This window comes from Bufo gargarizans, chromosome 2 (assembly GCF_014858855.1).
Source record: "Bufo gargarizans isolate SCDJY-AF-19 chromosome 2, ASM1485885v1, whole genome shotgun sequence".
Lineage (NCBI taxonomy): Eukaryota > Metazoa > Chordata > Amphibia > Anura > Bufonidae > Bufo > Bufo gargarizans.
Genome location: NC_058081.1, coordinates 238677443 through 238701616, shown reverse-complemented (window position 1 = coordinate 238701616; position 24174 = coordinate 238677443). Strand labels below are relative to the sequence as shown.

Sequence of the window (24174 nt, the reverse complement as noted above, 5' to 3'; positions counted from 1 at the left end):
AGTCTTAAAGGGCCGATCATAAATCTGACTTGGCTAAAACTGACTTTAGCCATATGTTAAAGTGGAGTGAGCTGTCAGAGTCATGATAAATCTGGCCCTGCGTGTTAATCTATAACTTCAAATGCTGTGTTTCTAATGTATAGTAACATTCGGCTTGGAAAACAATGTACTGGAAGAATAGTTGCAAAGAGCTGTATGCAATAAATTCAACAGAAAGACTATACTATTTTCAGTAGACAGATTTTAGGGATAATATCTAGTTGTCATTGACTGTGTTTTTGCCCCTGTTTAGTAACAAGTGTTTTAAAGGGCATCTGTCAGCAGATTTATACCTATGAAACTGGCTGACCTGTTACACGTGCACTTGGCAGCTGAAGGCACCTGTGTTGGTCCCATGTTCATATGTGCCGCATTGCTCAGAAAAATATGTTTTAATCTATACAAATTAGCCTCTAGGAGCAACGAGGGCATTACCATTACTCCTAGAGGCTTTTCTCTTTCTGCAACTGCGGCTCCCTCTCAACTTTGATTGACAGGGCCAGGCATTATAATGATTTATTTGCCTGGCCCTGTCAGTCAAAGTGAAGAGGACATGGCAGTTGCAGAGAAAGTAGATCCTCTCAGTGTAATGGCAATGCACCCATTGATCCTAGAGGGTCATTTGGATATATTAAAACCAGTTTTCTCAGTAATGCGGGCACATATGAACATGGGACCAACACAGATGCCTTCAGCTGCCAAGCACATATGCAACAGGTACGACAGTTTCATAGGTACAAATCTGCTGACAGATAGCATTTAATAAAGCATATAAAATAGCACTTATATTAGGCATTTTTGTACAGAGGCATATGGAGTATCTGTGCCTACATATTACAAAGACATGCACACACTTAGTTCTGCCGTATCCTGCTTGCATTCAAGTACCTCGTAGGGCCCCTGCCACCTAGCCAGGAACTTACTGTCTATGGTCGGCACCAGGACCAAAACCCCATAACCTGGGTTAAAGATCTGGGCCTTCACAACAGCCTCCATTTTGTCATGGGGCACTGGTTGTAATACAGCTGGTTTAATGTACGACATACAACCGTGCTGGGAAAAATGCAGAGACCAAAAATATCTGCGTTCAATACAACCTCACTGCTACTGCCCGCATTCTCCACCAATTTTTGGGACTCGCTCTGGTAGTCAGGACCAGCGGACGCAGTATAGAGGTAAAGACCAGTTTATAACTAAAAACTTCAGTGTTTATTCACACTTGTTGCAAGTACACAGTACGACAGTTCATTTTCAGTATTGGTGTTAGTTCACAGCCAGATAGCTCAAAAAAACAAAACCGTCACCTTTGTCCTGGGTGTTAATCCACACCCGACCGGCATAGCTCAGAACAGAGCAGTCCTCCTGGTTTCAGGCCTCAAGCCTGGCACAAGGCTGAGATCCCGGTACAGAGATTGCAAGAGCTCCAATGTCAGAGAGAGATAAATCCCCCCCACTTGACACTGCTGGCTGTTTTTTATAGGCCTGACAAAACCCGGCCTGGAACATGGGGAGTAGTCACCCACACTGCTCTTTGACTACTCCCAGTAAGAGCTGTCCCCAATCAGCTATTTACAGCCATACTAAATAGCAAAGTGTCAAACAGCAACTGCTGCTGACACATAACAACTGGCTCTTACTCCACCGAAGCCAGGACCCTCGGTGACACATATCTATCATCCACAATGATTCCTTGTACCTTCTTACAGGTGCAATAAAACTAGAGCATCTCTATCTAAAATGTAAGTTTCAAAGATGTGTAGCCAAAAAGCCAATAGTGCAATTTTGAGAGAAATTTATCAAACAATGGGGGGATTTTTTAAGCCCTGCACTCCATAATTCTGGCTGAATAATACCTGCACATGGTGCCAATTTGTGTGCAGAAAATCCATAAGAAATCTGCACCAAAACTGCAAAAAGAAATGCACACAAATCCGCACTACTTATTACGGTTTTGTGGTGTTTTTTCAGAAAATTTTCAGTGTAGATTTTTTGTTTATGTTAACAACCCTGTTAAAGTCTATAATGAAAGCCACTCTACATAAGGTGTGCAATTGCACACACAAATTACATACTGCAGATTTTAAAAACTTCACGGTGGCTCAATTTCCGCATGGATGAAAAAAGCAAAGTATACATGAGATTTGTCAAATCTCATTCACTATGCTTTTACTGTATTACCTTGCAGAATCCACACTTTGTGCAGGCACCCTAAGAGTCTCAAAATAGGGGTTTGAAACTTTTTGGGCTTAATTGAACAAAGTTTTTAAAACATTCACTTTTTAATCCACTCCAATTTTAATAAGTAGAGGAGAAAGTGGGAATGGTTAGCCTGTCTAGCTGATTGAAGTCACATTTATCAACTGAGGCTCTTCAAAAAGTTTCAAAAATTTGTCTCAATCTTCTCCAGTCAAGGGATAGCATAGCGGTGGAGTAACATCTCAAGACAGAAACAATAGACTTAAAGGAAATGTGTCACTAACATTTTTATCTGCCAGTTAAAACCAGATAGCAGCACATCTTTTTTTCTAATCAGTGTTTTTAGATTTTTTATTTATTTTATTTCCTGAAAATGATTTTGGGGGCAGCCATCTTGCCTGAGCTGTTCTTCATAGCTTTTACAAAGAAGTAAAAAAAAATAATTCTTTATGGCAGCCCCATGGGCCATAGACAGGAGGGAACCCTATTGACTTCTATGGGAGAGTTTTCTAGGCATGCTCTGTGACCTGTGCAGGGGTCATTGTATAAGGAAGGAATAAATAAGTTTGGACAATCATCTATTGTGAATGTTGGATCTTGACTTATCTATACACAGAGGTGATATCATTACAGGGAGGATTATAATTAGTTAACTGGAGTAAAGTGATCTGTACAAACCAAGAAGTGATGCCAATTATTAGACATAGTGGCCAGTGCAAAAAATTCAGGATTTTTGGTTTTAGTTTAAATATAAAAAGTGACATGGAAAATAAAATAACATTTATAACATTTAATTATTTAAAAATATGTTAAACATAAAACAAGTGATTTAAATAGTAGATCATTTTCTGCTGACACATTCCCTTTAAAGGTGCACACAATTTATGAAACAATGTGAAACTATTAGGGTAATGCAGACTCATAAATAACTGACTTGCAAAATTTGCAGCCCTGAAGACACAAGCAAAACTAAGTTGTGATAAATCTCCACCTTTGTACTTAGATGCTGGTTTGCTGCAATGTTCTCTTGGCATATATACAAATTCTGAACTTATAGTGCAGTGCATTTTGATTGCGTCCTCACTAAATATAACATAATAAAATGTACGTGATAACAGATAAAAAACAGCATTGCATAAGCTAGCCATATAAAAAATATATCTACACAGATAGGACTGTTCTCGTGTAAAAACACGTTAATCATCATACAGCGTCTGTGTGAAAAGTGTTGCGTGTGAAAGCAGCTTCCTCAGAACAAAGGGCTTATAAAGATCTATTCATGACAGGGACTTTGTCAGCACTTGATAAATCTGTGTCACATAAGCATATACTGAGTTTACACAAATCTTATTTTTGTAAAATCTCTCCATAATTCCATAAAATTTAAACACCACATCATGGTCCAGAGCTATAAAGCTCTCCAATAAGAATGTTAAACCTGGCAGAGCTATAATGCCTTGGCAGACAAAGCAATAAACATGTGTGACTGGCTATAAAGCTAATGCAGTCTGAGATGGGAACGACTCTCTTCCATCAATTCAGTGTGACTATGTCATGCAGTTTATGGCAGAAACACGTAGAGGTGTCACAGTGATTAACAATGGACTGTAAAAAAACGGATGCATCATTGAGACAAAGGCAGTTTTCTTTGCTTTACTAAGAACTGACACACTGTAATTTGATAGTCTTTACCGTGACTTTACCATGTTTAAAGATAAAGTAATTTGATTCTCCCAATAAGTACATAAAGGCCAAAAGAAGGTTGAAAACTGTACCATCAACTAACTACAAATTATGTTAAAGAACTTTTCCGGAATTTTGATATTGATAGCCTATCCTCAGGATAGTTCATCAATATAAGTTCTGTGGGGGTCCCACTCCAGACACTCCCCGCCAAACAGCCATTCAAAGAGCGTGCTTAGGCCTCTTACTAGGTCAGGTGAAGTCACGTTCATCAGTTATATGGCCTAGGCGCAGCTCAGTCCCATTCAAATGAATGGGGCTGAGCTGTGATACCATGAACAGCTGCTATCAAATGAACGACACTGTGATTGGTAAGATGTGAAGTGAGGCCAAGGCGTTCATTAGAGCTCTGGTGAATGCCGCAGAGTCTTCAAGTAGCTGATCGTGGGCAGTGCTGGGTGTCAGACCCTCGATGATCTCATATTGATGAACCTATCCTGAGGATAGGCCATCAATATGAAAAAAAAAAAAAAATACCTTTAAAAGGGTTGTCTGAGAAAAGATCCGTGGGGGTTTGACACCTGAGATCCCTGCCGATCAGCTGTTAGAAGAGGTTGACACTCTGAGTGCCGTGGCCTCTTCCTAGGCCAATGACGTCACCCTACATCAGTCACGTGGCTTATTTGCGTCTCTACCCCATTCAAATCAATGGGGCTGAGCTGCAGTAAAAAGCACAGCCTCTATACAATGTACGGTGCTGTGTCTGGTAAGGCCACGACTTTCACTGAAGCTTCAGCTTCCTGAAACAGCTGATTGGCAGGGGTGCCAGGACTACTTTGGATAGGTAATCATTATCTTTTCCAGGATAACCCCTTTAAAGCCAATTTCTACCAAACATCTTGATTTCCCAGTTTTGGATGGAGCTTTATAGGGGTTGTAACAGAATGATAATTTATTAACTATCAACAGGATAGGTGATAAATGTCTGATCAGTCAGGGCTCAACTTCTAGGATATGCACCAATCATGAGAATGGGGGATCCATGTCGTCAAATGAATGGAGCAGCAGTCGAGCATGTGCTCTGTCGAACAGTTCAAACTCTTTGGGACTGATGAAGATAACCAAATACTATATTGGCCTCATTAGCCTATCTTTGGCAATCTCATAGACTTTGAATAGAGGGGCAGTGCAGGGAACAAATGACTCCCATTCTTATGATTGACGGAGGCCCAGCAGTCTGGGACAATCCGTTGTAAGTCTCTGGCCAAAACTGTGCTTTCAGGATGTTAAGTGGAAATTTGTTTAACCACTTACCCCTAAAAATATTATGGCCATCTGCACTTTCCTTGTTATAAGTACCGTATTTTTTGCCCTAAAAGACGCACTGGACCATAAGACGCACCTAGGATTTTGAGGAGGATAACAAGAAAAAAAAATGTTTGAACCAAAAGGTGTGCTTTTGGTGTGCTTTGAACTAATGGTAGCCTGTGAATGACACCTCTTATGGGGGTCTGTGGACGGCACTGTTATGGGGGTCTGTGGCTGACACTGCTATGGGGGTCTGTGGCTGACACTGCTATGGGGGTCTGTGGCTGACACTGCTATGGGGGCATCTGTGGATGGCAAGACACTGCTATGGGGGGGGGGGGGATCTGTGGATGACAGATAAATAGCATCTTATGCTATTTGACATCCACAGATCCCCCCCCCCCATAACAGTGTCAGCCACTGTGAATGACCCCCAATACAGGGGGTGGGGGCTGGCATCTACACTAGTTTTTAAATGGCAGCGGGGGCCTAGTGCAGTCATTTTATTTTATTGCACCGGGCCCCGCTCACTGTACTAATGGTATCTACTTTAACTGCAGGCATGCAATGGTTAACAGATATGTTCGATCCAGCGCTGAGCAGCCTGTACTTACGATCATAGCAGGCTGGAGGCAGGAGGCTGGGCGGGCGGGCACTGGCAGCGTAACTTCCTACGTCGCGTGCCTGCGCCGCCTGCTTCATTCATAAAGTGGAGCATGCACGTGACGTAGGAAGTTACGCTGCCAGTGCCTGCCCGCCCAGCCTCCTGCCTGCTATGATCGTAAGTACAGGCTGCTCAGCGCTGGATCGTACATATCTATAGTTAACCATTGCATGCCTGCAGTTACAGTAGATACCATTAGTACAGTGAGCGGGGCCCGGTGCAATGGAATACAGTGACTGCACCGGACCCCGCTGCCATTACAAAACTAAAGGCCGGCCCCCAGCCCCTCCTCGCTGATACACACGCCGGCCGCGCTGTGCAGCTTGCAGTCGGCAGGTACCAGTGTAAAAATGTCAGCCTTCGCCTCATAAGATGCACTGCCATTTTCCCTTCCACTTTTGGGGAGAAAAAAGTCTGTCTTATAGGGCAAAAAGTATGGTACTCGTTTTCCTAAAATACAATTTTAAATGTTCCTAGAGTACCTGAACATTACCAAAATTCTGTTCAACAGACTATAACATTTGTATCAACAGGGGAAAGAAGGAGAAAGGAGGAGAGGGCAGAAAAATAAAGTTTAGCACTGCTGATGTATTGTATGGACATGATACAACTGTTCCCTCCCTCAGCTATAAGATGCTTTTGATCTGTCTGGGGTTTCGCTAGAGAAATACATTACAGTTTTTCAGCGTGATCTTGATATTGTCATTTAATATATGCTATTTGAATGACAAAGGAATACATTTGTTTCTGTTGTCTTTAATTCTGTGTATATACTTTATATAACAACAGAGTGTGGTTTTGCTGATTACAACCTACCATGCAATGATATGCAGGATCAGAAGCAGTGTATGGCAAAACTTCAGAGCAACTCTTACTCTGATGTGCATAAAATCATACTTCCATTTGTAAATATATTCATAATAATGAAACTTTTACACCCCGGGAACATATGTGTAAAAGATGGGGATAAATCTGAGCCAACTACTCTTTTACTGAATTTGAAATATGTCATCACAATAAATCAATGGGACATAAAATGTGAGGCAATGCCTTGTGTTCATTCATGTACCGGACATGGAAATATTAAATAGAAACTGTATGAATATTATGAGGCATACACACCGGTACAAATGATGCTTGATAAAATGTTTATAATAAAACATTGACTGTTCCACGTAATAAGATGCCCACAGGTGTAATGTTTTTCTTCACTAGCTCATGTCATTATTCAAGTAAACACTTACAATGCTATGGTAAGATAATAAATAGCACATACAGTACAAAGGCATAGAATAAAAGAATATAGGAAATGTATAGTGCTTCATGCAACATCATTACATCATTACTTTCTAAGGGCGGCTGGTGGGGTGGATGCAATTTCTCAGCCATAGTTGCCATAGACAGCACCCAGGGGCGGGCTGGAAAGGGGGGCAGGGAGGCAATTGCCCCCCAGGCCGCCCTAAAGTATGTTAAAAACGTCCGCTGGGCTGTTCCTGGTATCTTCTCTCTGGGCTCCCGACAAGTTGTTAAGGAGTAGGACCTTTCCCACTCAGCGGCTGCAGCTGTGTCACGTGTCACTGGCGTGACACATGACACAGCTGTGGCCACTGATTGGCTGAGTGAGATAGGTCCTCAACAACTTATCCGGAGCCCAGAGAGGAGATACCAGGACCACACAGAGGAGAAGGGGAGCTGCTGAAGGCAGGGTCAGGTGAGGATAATGTTTTTTACACAACATTAATAAAGGTGAGGGGAGAAATGTGACGTGGGGGGGATGTGGCATGGGGGGTGAAATGTGACATGGAGGGGGAGAAATGTGACATGGGGAGAAATGTGACATGGGGAGAAATATGACATGGGGGAGACATGTGACATGGGGGAGACATGTGACATGGAGGGGGTGAAATGTGACATGGAGGGAGAGAAATGTGACATGGGGGATTGAAATGTTACATGGGCGGGTGAAATGTGACATGGGGTGGTGAAATGTGACATGGGGTGGTGAAATGTGACATGGAGGGGGAGAAATGTGACATGGAGGGGGAGAAATGTGACATGGAGGGGGAGAAATGTGACATGGAGGGGGAGAAATGTGACATGGGGGATGATGTGACATGGGGGGATGATGTAACATGGGGGGGAGAAATGTGACACAACAGGGGTGATGTAAAAAGGAGGGGGTGATGTGACATGGAGGGGGAGAAATGTCACATTTCTCTCCCCTCCGTGTCACATTTCTCATCCCACCCCGTGTCACATATCTCCCCCTCCATGTCACATCATCCCTTCCATGTTACATCATCCCCACCGAGTTCTGGTAGCTTCACTTGTGTTGGCAAAAATCCTTGCATCGGCCCTCACTGTCAGCTGTGCAGGGCTGCGCACAGGCGTAAGGCGCTCTTCACAGCACAGCCGACAGCAGGAGGATGCAGATCGCGCCGGAGGAGAGGAGCGGTGGCATCTAGGAGCAGGAAGGGTACTTTTTTTTATTATTTTATATTTATGAGGCTGATGGACACTTCTGGGGGCAGATGAGAGGCACTAGGGGCTCAGAGTCGGGCACTGAGTAGGGGTATTATTACTACTAAGTGTGCTCTGGCAGAGAATTATTTCTATTGGTGGGATTTTAGGGAGCACTGTTACTTTGGGGGGCACCCTGGCATAGTATCAGCTTAGCACAATTATTTTTGGGGGACATTATCTTTATGCTATTAGCGTCTGGGCGCAGTTATTTTTTAGAGCACTGTGTGCCAATAATTGTTGAAGGGGGCACTATCTGTGTGGTAGCAGTATTTCCAGGGGGACTGTTTCTGCAGTATAGTATTGGGGGTGGCAGGAAAGGGTGTTCAGAAGATGCGAAGATAATGGAAATGTGGGAAACTAATGTCTGTTTGTCAATCTCTGCAGAGACGGGAGATGGCTGAAAAATCATCATGGCGGTCTGGTCTGAATGGAGAAGCTAAAGAAAGAGAACGTCTAAAAAAAAGGTGACATCACTGGATGTAAGAGGTATATGGCGCTATGTAGGAGAGGAGATGCTCCGGCTCCTCCCCCTGCCATTTGCAGAAGGAGGATTCAGAGCTGGGTGAGGACGGCCAAGGGGGGCAGCAGACCATGGGCAGGTGACAGATGGTGGGGGTAACCACAAGCCTTGAGCAGGATCTGGGGAGGGAGGAGAGCGGAGGAGCTTCCTGGCTGTAGCTTGTTGTATAAGCAGGCAGTGCAGCCAGGACAGGCCTCCCCTCTCCTTGTGATGTGTAGAGACGGGCCTCAACAATAGAATTTCAGCTGAACAGTGTTTGTTGGGAGTGGCCTATTATATGTAGGAGGGGCTTTTAATAATAGGCAGGGCTAAAAATGGGCCACTTGACTGGATTTGCCCCCCAGGACTAAGGCTGCCAGCCCTCCTCTGACAGCACCTCAATATAAAGTGACGGGAAAGAGTTACACACAATGCTGCTGTGCATTGTAGTTAGAACAAATTACAGTGTGAATGGTTTTATCAACTAACTAGCTGAAGGAGCCGCTTGGGTATATTTCATCCATTTCATTTAATGTTTGTGTGTGTCGTTAAAATATATCAACACTATCAACTATAACAGTGACATCTACAGCAGCCCACCCGCTTAACAGTGACCTTAGCGGGACCTAGAAGTTGATTTTTAACTTCATTTTTTCAATCCCTGTGGGCTGAGGAGTGGGAGGGGGCGTGACCTAATGGAATCAGGGGCGTGGCTTAGTGGAACCTGGGTGCGGGTTTCAGGTTTGTCTTTTAAGGGCGGACACATTGTGGCAGGAGGCGTGTCTGGGCTCCTTCCTGCAAGAGTGACGCCTCTCTGGGCACCTTACTGGCTCATTTGCATACCAAATAAACCGGATTTTCAGAAGATAGACAACATCTATTGCTGAAACAAAGGCACATCTGGAAATAAGGTACTAAGTGCTATTAGGCTATGGCTTTACTTAGCTATTATCCTGGTGACAGATTTACTTTAACCCTTTCAGGACCAAGCCATTTTTCACCTTAAAGACCAGGCCATTTCTTGCAAATTTGACATGTGTCACTTTATGTGGTAATAACTTTAACACGCTTTTACTTATCCAGGCCATTCTGAGATTGTTTTCTCATCACATATTGTACTTCATAACAGTGGTAAAATTGAGTCCAAAAATTTCCTTTTTATTTATAAAAAAATTTTGTTTTACAATTTTTTTATTTTTTTTTGCAAATTTCCAAATTTCTATTTCTCTACTTTTATAATAGATAGTAAAACCTCCAAAAATAGTTATTACTTTACATTCCCCATATGTCTACTTCATGTTTGGATCATTCTGTGAATGCCATTTTATTTTTGGGGGACGTTAGAAAGCTTAGAAGTTTAGAAGCAAATCTTGATACTTACATAATATAAACCACCCAAAAAGACCCAATTTTAGAAACTACAACACTCAAGGTATTCAAAACTGATTTTAAAAACTTTGTTAACCCTTTGTGTTCCACAAGAATTTATGGAAAATGGAGATAACATTTCAGAATTTAATTTTTTGGGCAGATTTTTAATTTTAATCCATTTTTTCCAGTAATAAAGCAATGGATAACAGCCAAAGAAAACTCAATATTTATTGCCCTGATTCTGTAGTTTACAGAAACAACCCATATATGGTCATAAACTGCTGTACGGGCACATGGCAGGGGGCAGAAAGAAAGGAACGCCATATGGTTTTTGAAAGGAAGAGTTTGCTGGACAGTTTTTTGACACCATGTCCAATTTGAAGCCCCCGATGCATCCCTAGAGTAGAAAATCCAAAAAAGTTACCCCATTTTGGAAACTACGGGATAAGGTGGCAGTTTTTTGGGTACTATTTTTGGGTAGATATGATTTTTGGGATGAGGTGACGGTTAGGCTAGGTCTACACGACGACATTTGTCGCGCTTAAATTAGAGGAAATTGTGGAGTCCGCACACCTTTGTATTATGGTGGGTGCTCGTAGAGGACTTCAGTCGTAGAATATATTAAGATAATCCACGGCACACCATTCGTTTTTGCTTTGCAAAGAGCGCCTCCATTATGCCTATTGCTACCCGGCCACGGTCCCTTGAGAAAGGTCTCTGACAGGACCGAAAGGTTGGGACACTTCCTGGCCAAAAAAATACATGTGATTTATATTCATAATACAATCATGGCGTGACCAGTTATATATTTACAAATCTTGTGAATACCTTGTTATAATAAATTTGCAAAGCAAAAACGAATGGTGTGCCGTGGATTATCTTAATATAGACATTTGTCGCGCGACATTTTGTTGCACCAATGTCGCGCGACAATTTTTATAATGGCAGTCTATGGTGTCGCACTGCAACATGCAACATGCTGCGACTGCGACGCGACAGTCGCAGAAAATCCATTCAAGATGGATTGTTCTGCGACTGTCGCGTCGCAACATGTCGTATGTTGCAGTGCGACACCATAGACTGCCATTATAAAAATTGTCGCGCGACATTGGTGCAACAAAATGTCGCGCGACAACTGTTGCGCCCTATCTGTCGCGCGACAAATGTCGTCGTGTAGACCTAGCCTTAGATTGGTACTATTCTGGGGGGCATACACCTTTTTGATCACTTGGTGTTGCCCTTTTAGTGATGTAAGGGGACAAAAAAATTGTTTTTTTAGCACAGTTTTTAATTACATTTTTTGACGGTGTTCACCTGAGAGGTTAGGTCATGTGATATTTTTATAGAGTCGGTCGTTACGGACGCGTCAATACCGAATATGTTAACTTTTTTTTATTTATTTAAGTTTTACACAATAAAATCATGTTTTAGTGTCTCCATATTCTGAGAGCCATAGTTTTTATATGTTTTGGACGATTGTCTTAGGTAGGGTATAATTTTTACGGGATGAGATGACGGTTTGATTGACACTATTTTGGGGTGCATGTGACTTTTTGATTGCTTGCTATTACACTTTTTGTAATGTAAGGTGACAATTTATTTTTTTAAGCACAGTTTTTATTACATTTTTTTGACGGTGTTCATCTGAGGGGTTAGGTTTTTTTCTATTTTTTGCAATTAGTTTTTTACTTTATTTGGGGAAAAGAACACTTTTTTTTACTTTTAATTTTTTTGTAAAACTTCTGTATTTTAAAGCATTGGCTGTAAGTGTATTACTGAATGTAATACACTTCAGCCTGCTTGCCTATGAGATCCAGGGAGCTGGATCTCACAGGCTGTCATGGAAGGCAGCCACGATGCCTAAGGTCACAGCAGCGCGGGGACCCGATGGCAGCTCCGATCCCCACAAGGATATCACACATGCCGCAGTCAGCGCTTACCGCGACACATCAAGGGTCAATGCGCCGGCATCGTTGATTTCAGCGACTGCCGGACCCCTGCCGCAGATTGAGCGGGCGCATCTCCTGAACCTGCCCGATTACAACGCCATACATGTATACCGCTGGTCGTTAAGTCACGGACATCTGCGCATCAAGCTCACCTACAGCGGTGAAGAAAAATGGCTGGGTTGTTATGGAAACCTGGAGTAAAACTGTGTATGTGGAGGCTAACTGCTTGCGAGCTTGTATTGGTTGATAAGGGTCATGTGACCAAGCTTCTATTGGCTAATGCATTTTTTGGTAATATCTCAGGAACGGTAAGTCCTAGAGAACTGAGACCTGGTCTAAAACCTTCCCAGACACCTGATGTACCTGTGTGCCAAATTTTGTGATTGTAAATGCGACGGTGCGGATTCCTTTAGCGGACATACATACATACACATACACTCAGCTTTATATATTAGATGTGTTTATATTAAGATAAAATAGGTATTAATATATTACACAACATATGTTATTTTCTAGTTATTGATAAAAAAAAATGTCTATGAAATGACACTGCAGATAATAAAGTACAGAATGAATACAGTAAAGCTTTTACCAGCAATGTATATACTGCATATGAAATGTGTATATACAGGAAACACACTGTATTGGTCTGGCCCATGACGCCCTGCCATGAAATAAATGATCCAGTGCTTACAATACAAACACCTGTTCTTCATAAGTAAATGGAGAGCCCTAAGCATCATCTCTTCTGGTGGGCTCAGGCAGTGGTGTAACTAGAACTAACTGGGCCTCACAGCAAATTTTTGGATGCCCCCCTCCCCCACTTGGTCCCCTTAATGCAGACTCCAGGCTGGACCAAAAAATAAATTGTCACCTTCTCCTCCTGAGGGTGCCTCCGCTCTTCGTGCAGCATGCACTAGACTGTGAGAAGAAGACCAAGGGAGTAATAACCACTGCTTGGACTAGGAGCACCATACTCACCGTTCCCTGGACCCTGAAAAAAATCAATTTGTCCTTCTCCTGGGCCACTTCCTGAGTTTGGGCCATATAGCACCCGCTTCCCTTCTTCTATGGTAGCTACGCCCCTGGGCTCAGGGTACTCCAGTTGCACTCAATGTAAGTGTATTAACTGAATTTCTCTTAAAGGGTTGTTCAATCCTTTACAAGTGATGACCTTTCCTCAGCATAGGCCATCACTACTTTATTCATTACAATTCAACACCTCACCCCCCCCCCCCCCCACCAATCAGCTGTTCTACAGTAGCTCCAGCATCAGAACAACATAGCTCCACCCATTGTGCAGTGGATGGACCTGATTACTGCAACGTTAATCCCGCAGAAGTGCATGGGAGCAACGATGTAGTATCCAGCTCCATCTACTGCGTGCACGGATAGACCTGTGTAGTTCTGGTGTCGAGTTCTGGCACCAAAGCTACTACATAATAGCTGATCTGCAGGGCTGAGAATCAGATACTGATAGCATATCTTGAGGACAACCCATTTAGATGCGTTTTTTTATGCACTTGAAGGCAAAACTAGAACTTAAAAAAACAAGTAGAAACTTTCCTATATAATTCTCCTCACTGTACTATCCACTCCTTGCTTTAAATGGTATATGTGAAAGCACTCTTCTTGTTACATTTCAAATATTTGGCTTACCTGTCCCGAGAAACAAGATGTGATACTTCCCATCTGCTGCATTTACCCTGTCCACCACTATTTTTGTATACTTGTAGTCGGTGCCTGTTCTTATTAAAAGAGGTCTCTTATGCACTGGATAAATTGAGTTGAACATAAGTGGATGGTTTCTTATGAAGGTAACAACATCATCCGGGAATTCCTTAGTTGTGAGCACATTTGGAGTAAAAGCACCCCCTGGGCACTAAAAGAAACAGGATATATGATATTACTGAATATTAGGTCTATATATTATCGAGAATTAAAAAGATATCTTTGTGATATGAATTTGTAAAAAACATACAGTAATATGGGGTAAATACAAAGTGTAAAGAACACAAGGCATGACAGAGGTCATAGTAATTTTATGCAAAGCCAAAAAGGCAATCTGAATGGGCATCACAGCCAGTCATCCTTAATGCATTATTGAGATGCTCATGTTAAAAAAAGCTGCTAGTAATTTTCTCCTTTTCCATAAAACACACAAGTCCACATCAGTCTGATTTTTCCTATTGCCCATTTAATTAACAGATCCAAATTTTTTTTTTTTTTAACAACACAAAACCACAAGTTTGAAAGCCAGCTTTATAAGATGTATTTTGACTTAGCCAAGGAAATGCCTGCTGGGCATAATGACTGTTTACAGTTATGTCCCTTTAATCACATGGTCCCTGCACGCCCTGAAGAACTGCATTGGCATATTTTACTGTATATGTCTGCCTAAACTGCACTACCCACTAATCTTCTACAAAAAAGGACAATGTCTACAGCATTCAAGATATCAGTATTTCAGGACAAATGTTAGTATTTCAGGAGGGTTAGTATTTCAGGACAAATGTAATTGACTTAAAGCAACAACAAAGCTTTTCAATATTTAATATTTGAGGATATCTGTACAATAGCTAAATAAAATTATACCAGTAGGTAGAATCACACCCACATAGCTCCCAAAATGCAAAACAGAGGACTGAAAATAAAGAACCTCTGGTTTCATAAAGCCACAACTGGTATCCTATGATGTCTATCAGTGCTGCTGATTGCCAGGATCATGAATTGCTGTCTATAAGATCCCAGCTTATCTCAGTCATAAGACAATACCATATTAGTATATAACATCATGCATCTATAAATGTATAACTAGACAGCATAACACTGTCCATAACTTACCGTCCCAGGCCTTGGATAGGGAATTCTACCCTGGTAAGGAATCAGCTGGTGGTTTGGACCTTCTCTGTGTGCAAATGGACCATTAAAAACAGTCTGAATATCAGACATGTGATAAACACATACTGCAGACCCCTTAAAGACTGAGCTGAAAAGCAAAATTGCAACGATTATGAGTAATAAAATAATAATCACTGCAATACAAAGTTTTATACTTCTACACAAGTTTATTACAAAAATATGTACATTAATGTCTAAAGTACATTTCATGATTTACAATCAACTGGTACTTCTGCCTCAACATCAGAAACCTGCATATCTGATATCATTCTGACTTAATTCACCCTCAAAAATTTCCATGAACTATCCCGTTGTGTGCAAGCTCAAGAAGATTATTTAAATTACTTTCTCGGTGGCATAAATCAACTAAACTCCTTCATCATCTGTATCTATGGGATAATAAAACTTGCTGGAGATGAAGTTCCCATACATGCTCACTATTACATACAGTGGATATAAAAAGTCTTCACACCCCTGTTAAAGTGTCAGGTTTCTGAGATGTAAAAAAATTAGATAAAGGTAAATCATTTCAGAACTTTTTCCACCTTTAATGTGACCTATAAACTGTACTACTCAATTGAAAAACAAACTGAAATCTTTTAGGTGGAAGTAAGAAAACAAGTTGCATAAGTGTGCACACCCTCTTAAAATTGGGGATGTAGCTGTGTTCAGAATTAAGCAATCACAATTAAAAATCGTGTTAAATAGGAGTCAGCATACACCTGTCATCATTTAAAGTGCCTCTGATTAACCCCAAATAAAGTTCAGCTGCTCTAGTTGGTCTTTCCTGAAATTTTCTTAGTCGCATCCAACAGCAAAAGCAATGGTCCAAAGAGAGCTTCCAAAGCATCAGAGGGATCTCATTGTTAAAAGGTATCAGTCAGGAGAAGGGTACAAAAGAATTTCCAAGGCATTGGATATACCATGGAACACAGTGAAGACGGTCATCATCAAGTGCAGAAAATATGGCACAAAAGTGACATTACCAAGAACTGGACGTCGATCCAAAATTGATGAAAAGATGATCTGGTCTGGGAGGCTACCAAGAGACCTACAGCAACATTAAAGGAGCTGCAGGAATATCTGGCAACTACTGGCTGTGTGGTACATGTGACAACAATCTCCCGTATTCTTCATATGTCTGGGCTATGGGGTAGAGTGGCAAGACGAAAGCCTTTTCTTATGAAGAAACATACCCAAGCCAGGCTACATTTTGCAAAAACCACCTGAAGTCTCCCAAAAGCATGTGGGAAAAGGTGTTATGGTCTGATGAAACCAAGGTTGAACTTTTTGGCCATAATTCCAAAAGATATGTTTAGCGCAAAAACAACACTGCACATCACCAAAAGAACACCATACCCACAGTGTAGCATGGTGGCAGCAGCAGCATCATGCTTTGGGGCTGTTTTTCTTCATCTGGAACTGGGGCCTTAGTTAAGCTAGAGGGAATTATAAACAGTTCCAAATACCAGTCAATATTGGCACAAAACCTTCAGGCTTCTGCTAGAAGGCTGAACATGAAGAGGAACTTCATCTTTCAGCATGACAACGATCCAAAGCATACATCCAAATCAACAAAGGAATGGCTAAACCAGAAGAAGATTGAAGTTTTGGAATGGCCCAGCCAGAGCCCAGATCTGAATCAGATTGAAAATCTATCTTGTTGCAACCTTGTCACACTCTGTTCTGATTTGCTTGGAGTAGGGTTCCCGCCCCAATTATAAATGAAGAAACAGACTCCAGCGTAATTTGGATTAAATTGATTTATTTTTATTGTATGGTTACTGCAGCTTTAAATGTTACGTTTAGGCCATGTGGCCTTCTTCAGACTAATGCCGCTGGTGATGAGGGAAGATCACCAGCGGCATTAGTCTGAAGAAGGCCACATGGCCGAAACGTAACATTTAAAGCCGCAGTAACCATACAATAAAAAGAAGTCAAGTTAATCCAAATTACGCTGGAGTCTTTTTCTTCATCCGATTGAAAATCTGTGGGGTGATCTAGAGAGGGCTGTGCACAGGAGATGCCCTTGCAATCCGACAGATTTGGAGTGTTTTTGCCAAGAAGAGAGGGCAAATCTTGTCAAATCAAAATGTGCCATGCTGTTAGACGGATACCCAAAAAGACTAAGTGCTGTAATAAAATCAAAAGGTGCTTCAACAAAGTATTAGTTAAAGGGTGTGCACACTTATGCAACCATTTTATTTTATTTTTATATTTTTTCTTCCCTCTTCCTAAAAGATTTCAGTTTGTTTTAGTTTTTTCAATTGAGTTGTACAGTTTATAGGTCACATTAAAGGTGGAAAAAGTTCTGAAACGATTTATCTTTGTCTCATTTTTTTACATCACAGAAATATGACATTTTAACAGGGGTGTGTAGACTTTTTATATCCACTGTATATGATGGAGCAGTCCTGTTATCAAGATATTTTGGAACAAAATAGAACACATTTAAAAAACATATATGCTATAACGCTCTTGATGTTGCTTTGAAAGTCTTCTACTACATAATCTTCAATCGAAATTCAAAGGTGTTACCCAAACCCAAAAATGCCCCCCCAAATGCCCAGACCGCTCCCCGTTGCACGGCTCAAAACATCCAGGCAACAGAAGCGACGCGGGTGCCAGGGAGTGAGGTAAGTACAATCTGCGTGAGTGGTTTGGGCATTTGGGGGGGGAACATTTTTGGGGTTGGATAACTCCTTTAATCGCCTCACCCAAATGTTGAGAAATCAAATTACTCAGACCACTGTGTTGGCTTCAGTCAGAGCCCCATATCAAGCAACAATGGCTCAATAAAGTATGTCAGATCCACAAATTAAAAGGACTCTCAAGTTGGGAATTACACACCTACCTATCCTCTTTGAAAATATGGAACTTATAAATAAAATGTGGAAATGAAAGAAATACATAAAGAACGTGTCACAGCGGTTATCTTGGAATGGCTGCGCTGGTAGGATCTATCAAGCTGCTAGATAAACTATGGGAACTTACAGCCAGGTCCATAAATATTGGGACATGGACACAATTGTATCATTTTTGGCTCTATACACCACCACAAGGGATTTGAAATTAAATAAACAAGATGTGCTTTACCTGCAGACTGTCAGGTTTAATTTGAGTGTATTTGCATGCAAATCAGGTGAACAGTGTAGGAATTACAACAGTTTGCATATGTGCCTCCTACTTGTTAAGGGACCAAAAGTAATGGGACAATTGGCTTCTCAGCTGTTCCATGGCCAGGTGTGTGTTATTCCCTCATTATCCCAATTACAATGAACAGAAAAAAGGTCCAGAGTTCATTTCTAGTCTCCTATTTGCATTTGGAATCTGTGGCTGTCAACTCTCAAGATGAGATCCAAAGAGCTGTCACTATCAGTGAAGCAAGCCATCATTAGGTTGAAAAAACAACACAAACCCATCAAAGAGATAGCAAAAACATTAGACATGGCCAAAACAACTGTTTGGAACATTCTTAAAATGAAGGAACGCACCAGTGAGCTCAGCAACACCAAAAGACCCGGAAGTCAATGGAAAACAACTGGTGGATGACCGAAGAATTCTGTCCCTGGTGAAGAAAACACCCTTCACAACAGTTGGCCAGATCAAGAACACTCTCCAGGAGGTAGGTGTATGTGTGTCAAAGTCAACAATCAGGAGAAGACTTCACCAGAGTGAATACAGAGGGTTCACCACAAGATGGAAACCATTGGTGAGCCTCAAAAACAGGAAGGCCAGATTAGAGTTTGCCAAACGACATCTAAAAAACCTTCACAGTTCTGGAACAACATCCTATGGACAGATGAGACCAAGAAACTTGTACTAGAGTGATGAGAAGAGAAGAGTATGGAGAAGAAAAGAAACTGCTCATGATCCTAAGCATACCACCTCATCAGTGAAGCATGGTGGTGGTATTGTCATGGCGTGGGCATGTATGGCTGCCAATGGAACTGGTTCTCTTGTATTTATTGATGATGTGAATGCTGACAAAAGCAGCAGGATTAATTCTGAAGTGTTTTGGGCAATATTATCTGCTCATATTCAGCCAAATGCTTCAGAACTCATTGGACGGCACTTCACAGTGCAGTTGGACAATGACCTAAAGCATACTGCAAAAGCAACCAAAGAGTTTTTTAAGGGAAAGAAGTGGAATGTTATGCAATGGCCAAGTCAAACACTGATTGAGCATGCATTTCACTTGCTGAAGACAAAACTGAAGGGAAAATGCCCCAAGAACAAGCAGGAACTGAAGACAGTGGCAGAGCATCACCAGGGATGAAACCCAGCGCCTGGTGATGTCTATGCGTTCCAGACTTCAGGCTGTAATTGACTGCAAAGGATTTGCAACCAAGTATTAAAAAGTGAAAGTTTGATTTATGATTATTATTCTGTCCCATTACTTTTGGTCCCTTAACCCCTTAAGGACCGAGGACGTACCGGTACGCCCTATTTCCCGAGTCCTTAAGGACCGAGGACGTACCGGTACGTCCTGACTTAAAATCTGCATTCCGGCGCCGCAGGGGTTAATCGGAACGGGACGCCGGCTGAAATCATTCAGCCGGCATCCCGTAACAACGCAGGGGGGGGTCATTTGACCCCCCCGTGTCGGCGATCGCAGCAAACCGCAGGTCAATTCAGACCTGCGGTTTGCTGCGCTTTTTGCAGTTTCTGATCCCCGCGGTCCCTGACCGCGGGGATCAGAAACTTCTGAGTGCCTAAAATCAATATTGCGCACCCCCCCCTGCACCCCTGTATGATTTGATGGCGGCGGGAGGTGCAGGGGGGGTGTCGCAGGCAGTGGGGGCGTTGCGGGAGGCGGGCGGTGCGGCAGGCGGGATCGCGATCCCCCGCCCGCCTCCCATTGCATAATCGTTGGTGTACAGTGGGTATACCAGGGTGCCAGCACATTGCTGGCACCCTGGTATAAACGGCTGACATCGTTGATGCGATGTCAGCCGTTTAACCCTTTCCATACAGCGGTCCGTATGGACCGCTGTATGGAAAAGGTTAACAGCGCAAGGAGCTCCCTCCCTCTCCGATCGGGGGGCTGCTGTGCCTTTGCAGCCCCCCGATGGGAGAGGGAGAGAGCCCCCAGACAGCCCCCCGAAGCCCCGTCCTCACCCTTCCCCGTCTGCGAAGTTCTGACCATAACTGAGCAGACGGGGAAGGTTCCCATGGCAACAGGACGCCTGCTCAGGCGTCCTGCTGTCCATGGTGCTGAACAGATCTGTGCTGAAAGCATAGATCTGTTCAGTGTAAGTAAAATACAGTGCAGAACCCTATATAGGTTCTGTACTGTATTATACAGACATCAGACCCACTGGATCTTCAAGAACCAAGTGGGTCTGGGTCAAAAAATAAAAAGAATAAGTGAAAAAAGTTAAGAGAAAAAAAAAAAACATTTATCACTGAATAAAAATTAAAAAAATAAAATAAACTACACATATTAGGTATCGCCGCGTCCGTAACGACCTGATCTATAAAACGGCCATGTTACTTTCCCCGCACAGTGAACGCCATAAAAATAAAAAAATAAAAACTATGAGAAAATTGAAATTTTGCCCACCTTACTTCCCAAAAAAGGTAATAAAAGTGATCAAAAAAGTCGCATGTACGCCAAAATAGTACCAATCAAACCGTCATCTCATCCCGCAAAAAATGAGACCCTACTCAAGATAATCGCCCAAAAACTGAAAAAACTATGGCTCTTAGACTATGGAAACACTAAAACATCATTTTTTTTGTTTCAAAAATAAAATCATTGTGTAAAACCTACATAAATAAAAATAAAGTATACATATTAGGTATTGCCGCGTCCGTATCGACCAGCTCTATATAAATATCACATGACCTAACCCCTCAGGTGACCACCATAAAAAATAAAAATAATAAATTGTGCAAAAAAAGCAATTTTTTGCCATCTTATGTCACAAAAAGTGTAATAGCAAGCGATCAAAAAGTCATATGCACCCCAAAATAGTGCCAATCAAACTGTCATCTCATCCCGCAAAAAATTAGACCCTACTCAAGATAATCGCCCAAAAACTGAAAAAACTATGGCTCTCAGACTATGGAGACACTAAACAATTTTTGGGTTTTAAAAATGAAGTTATTGTATAAAACTTACATAAATAAAAAAAATTGTATACATATTAGGTATCGCTGCGTCCGTGACAACCTGCTCTATAAAATTACCACGTGATCTAACCTGTCAGATGAATGTTGTAAATAACAAAAAAAAAACGTGCCAAAAAAGCTATTTCTTGTTACCTTGCCGCACAAAAAGTGTAATATAGAGCAACCAAAAATCATATCTACCCTGAACTAGTACCAACAATACTGCCACCCTATTCCGTACTTTCTAAAATGGGGTCACTTTTTTGGAGTTTCTACTCTAGGGGTGCATCAGGGGGGCTTCAAATGGGACATGGTGTCAAAAAAACCAGTCCAGCAAAATCTGCCTTCCAAAAACCGTATGGCATTCCTTTCCTTCTGCGCCCTGCCGTGTGCCCATACAGCGGTCTACAACCACATATGAGGTGTTTCTGTAAACTACAGAATCGGGGCCATAAATAATGAGTTTTGTTTGGCTGTTAACCCTTGCTTTGTAACTGGAAAAAAAATATTAAAATGGAAAATCTTCCAAAAAAGTGAAATTTTGAAATTGTATCTCTATTTTCCATTAAATCTTGTGCAACACCTAAAGGGTTAACAAAGTTTGTAAAATCAGTTTGAATACCTTGAGGGGGTGTAGTTTCTTAGATGGGGTCACATTTATGGAGTTTCTACTCTAGGGGTGCATCAGGGGGCTTCAAATGGGACATGGTGTCAAAAAACCAGTCCAGCAAAATCTGCCTTCCAAAAACCGTATGGCATTCCTTTCCTTCTGCGCCCTGCCGTGTGCCCATACAGCGGTCTACAGCCACATATGAGGTGTTTCTGTAAACTACAGAATCAGGGCCATAAATAATGAGTTTTGTTTGGCTGTTAACTCTTGCTTTGTAACTGGAAAAAAAATATTAAAATGGAAAATCTGCCAAAAAAGTGAAATTTTGAAATTGTATCTCTATTTTCCATTAAATCTTGTGCAACACCTAAAAGGTTAACAAAGTTTGTAAAATCAGTTTTGAATACCTTGAGGGGTGTAGTTTCTTAGATGGGGTCACTTTTATGGAGTTTCTACTCTAGGGGTGCATCAGGGGGCTTCAAATGGGACATGGTGTCAAAAAAACTGTCCAGCAAAATCTGGCTTCCAAAAACCATACAGCGTACCTTTCACTCTACGCCCCGCTGTGTGGCCGTACAGTAGTTTACGGCCACATATGGGGTGTTTCTGTAAACGGCAGAGTCAGGGCAATAAAGATACAGTCTTGTTTGGCTGTTAACCCTTGCTTTGTTAGTGGAAAAAATGGGTTAGAATTGAAAATTAGGCAAAAAAATGAAATTCTCAAATTTCATCCCCATTTGCCAATAACTCTTGTGCAACACCTAAAGGGTTAACGAAGTTTGTAAAATCAGTTTTGAATACCTTGAGGGGTGTAATTTCTTAGATGGGGTCACTTTTATGTAGTTTCTACTCTAGGGGTGCATCAGGGGGCTTCAAATGGGACATGGTGTCAAAAAAACTGTCCAGCAAAATCTGGCTTCCAAAAACCATCCGGCGCACCTTTCACTCTACGCCCCGCTGTGTGGCCGTACAGTAGTTTACGGCCACATATGGGGTGTTTCTGTAAACGGCAGAGTCAGGGCAATAAAGATACAGTCTTGTTTAGCTGTTAACCCTTGCTTTGTTAGTGGAAAAAATGGGTTAAAATTGAAAATTAGGCAAAAAAATGAAATTCTCAAATTTCATCCCCATTTGCCAATAACTCTTGTGCAACACCTAAAGGGTTAACAGAGTTTGTAAAATCAGTTTTGAATACCTTGAGGGGTGTAGTTTATAGAATGGGGTCATTTTTGAGCGGTTTCTATTATGTAAGCCTTGCAAAGTGACTTCAGAGCTGTAGTGGTCCCTAAAAATTGGGTTTTTGTAAATTTCTGAAAAATTTCAAGATTTGCTTCTAAACTTCTAAGCCTTGTAACATCCCCAAAAAATAAAATATCATTCCCAAAATAATTCAAACATGAAGTAGACATATGGGGAATGTTAAGTCATCACAATTTTTGGGGGTATTACTATGTATTACAGAAGTAGAGAAACTGAAACTTTGAAATTTGCTAATTTTTCCAAATTTTTGGTAAATTAGGTATTTTATTATGCAAAAAAATTCATTTTTTTGACTTTATTTTACCAGTGTCATGAAGTACAATATGTGACGAAAAAACAATCTCAGAATGGCCTGTATAAGTAAAAGCGTTTTAAAGTTATCAGCACTTAAAGTGACACTGGTCAGATTTGCAAAAAATGGCCTGGTCCTTAAGGTGAAAATGAGCCTGGTCCTTAAGGGGTTAACAAGTGGGAGGCACATATGCAAACTGTTGTAATTCCTACACCATTCACCAGATTTGGATGAACATACCCTCAAATTAAAGCTGACAGTCTGCAGGTAAAGCACATCTTGTTTATTTAATTTCAAATCCCTTGTGGTGGTGTATAGAGCCAAAAATGTTACAATTGTGTCCATGTCGCAATATTTATGGACCTGACTGTATATTCTTATTTTTCTGCCTTCAATGCAGGCTACTTTACCTTTCCCCCTTACCAATGTGGAAAGACAATTTTTCACTTCCCAAGTGCTAATTTTTTTTGTAACAAATATAATATTTGTACTTCTGCTTGAACTTTTTCCTCAAATTTGTTCTCTTTATATTCAAATACAGTACGTAACATTACATGCATTCCACTCCACTTTGCACATTTCAATGTCTCGCTCTGTTGTTACCCCTCTTATTACTATTTTAAAAGGTAAAATAAAGAATTAAAACAACATGGAACAGCCCAGTAACTGAAAAGCAGTGCATAAATTAGCAATAAATACAAATTCAGACTTTTATGGGGAAGCTCATTTATTCTGACTGGCTCTATAGGTTTCCCAGGACGT

General features: G+C 41.4%; 1 protein-coding gene across 1 annotated transcript in view; it reads right to left on the bottom strand.

The window, feature by feature from the left end:
* SEMA3C (semaphorin 3C) overlaps positions 1–24174 on the bottom strand; it is a 179571-nt gene that overhangs the window by 28724 nt on the left and 126673 nt on the right. Inside the window, exons 11-12 of the mRNA XM_044280127.1 lie at positions 15077–15221; positions 13892–14114 (exon numbers count right to left, since the gene is read on the bottom strand). Of these exons, the coding sequence (XP_044136062.1) occupies positions 13892–14114; positions 15077–15221 (368 nt within the window). The remainder of the gene's footprint in view (positions 1–13891; positions 14115–15076; positions 15222–24174) is intronic.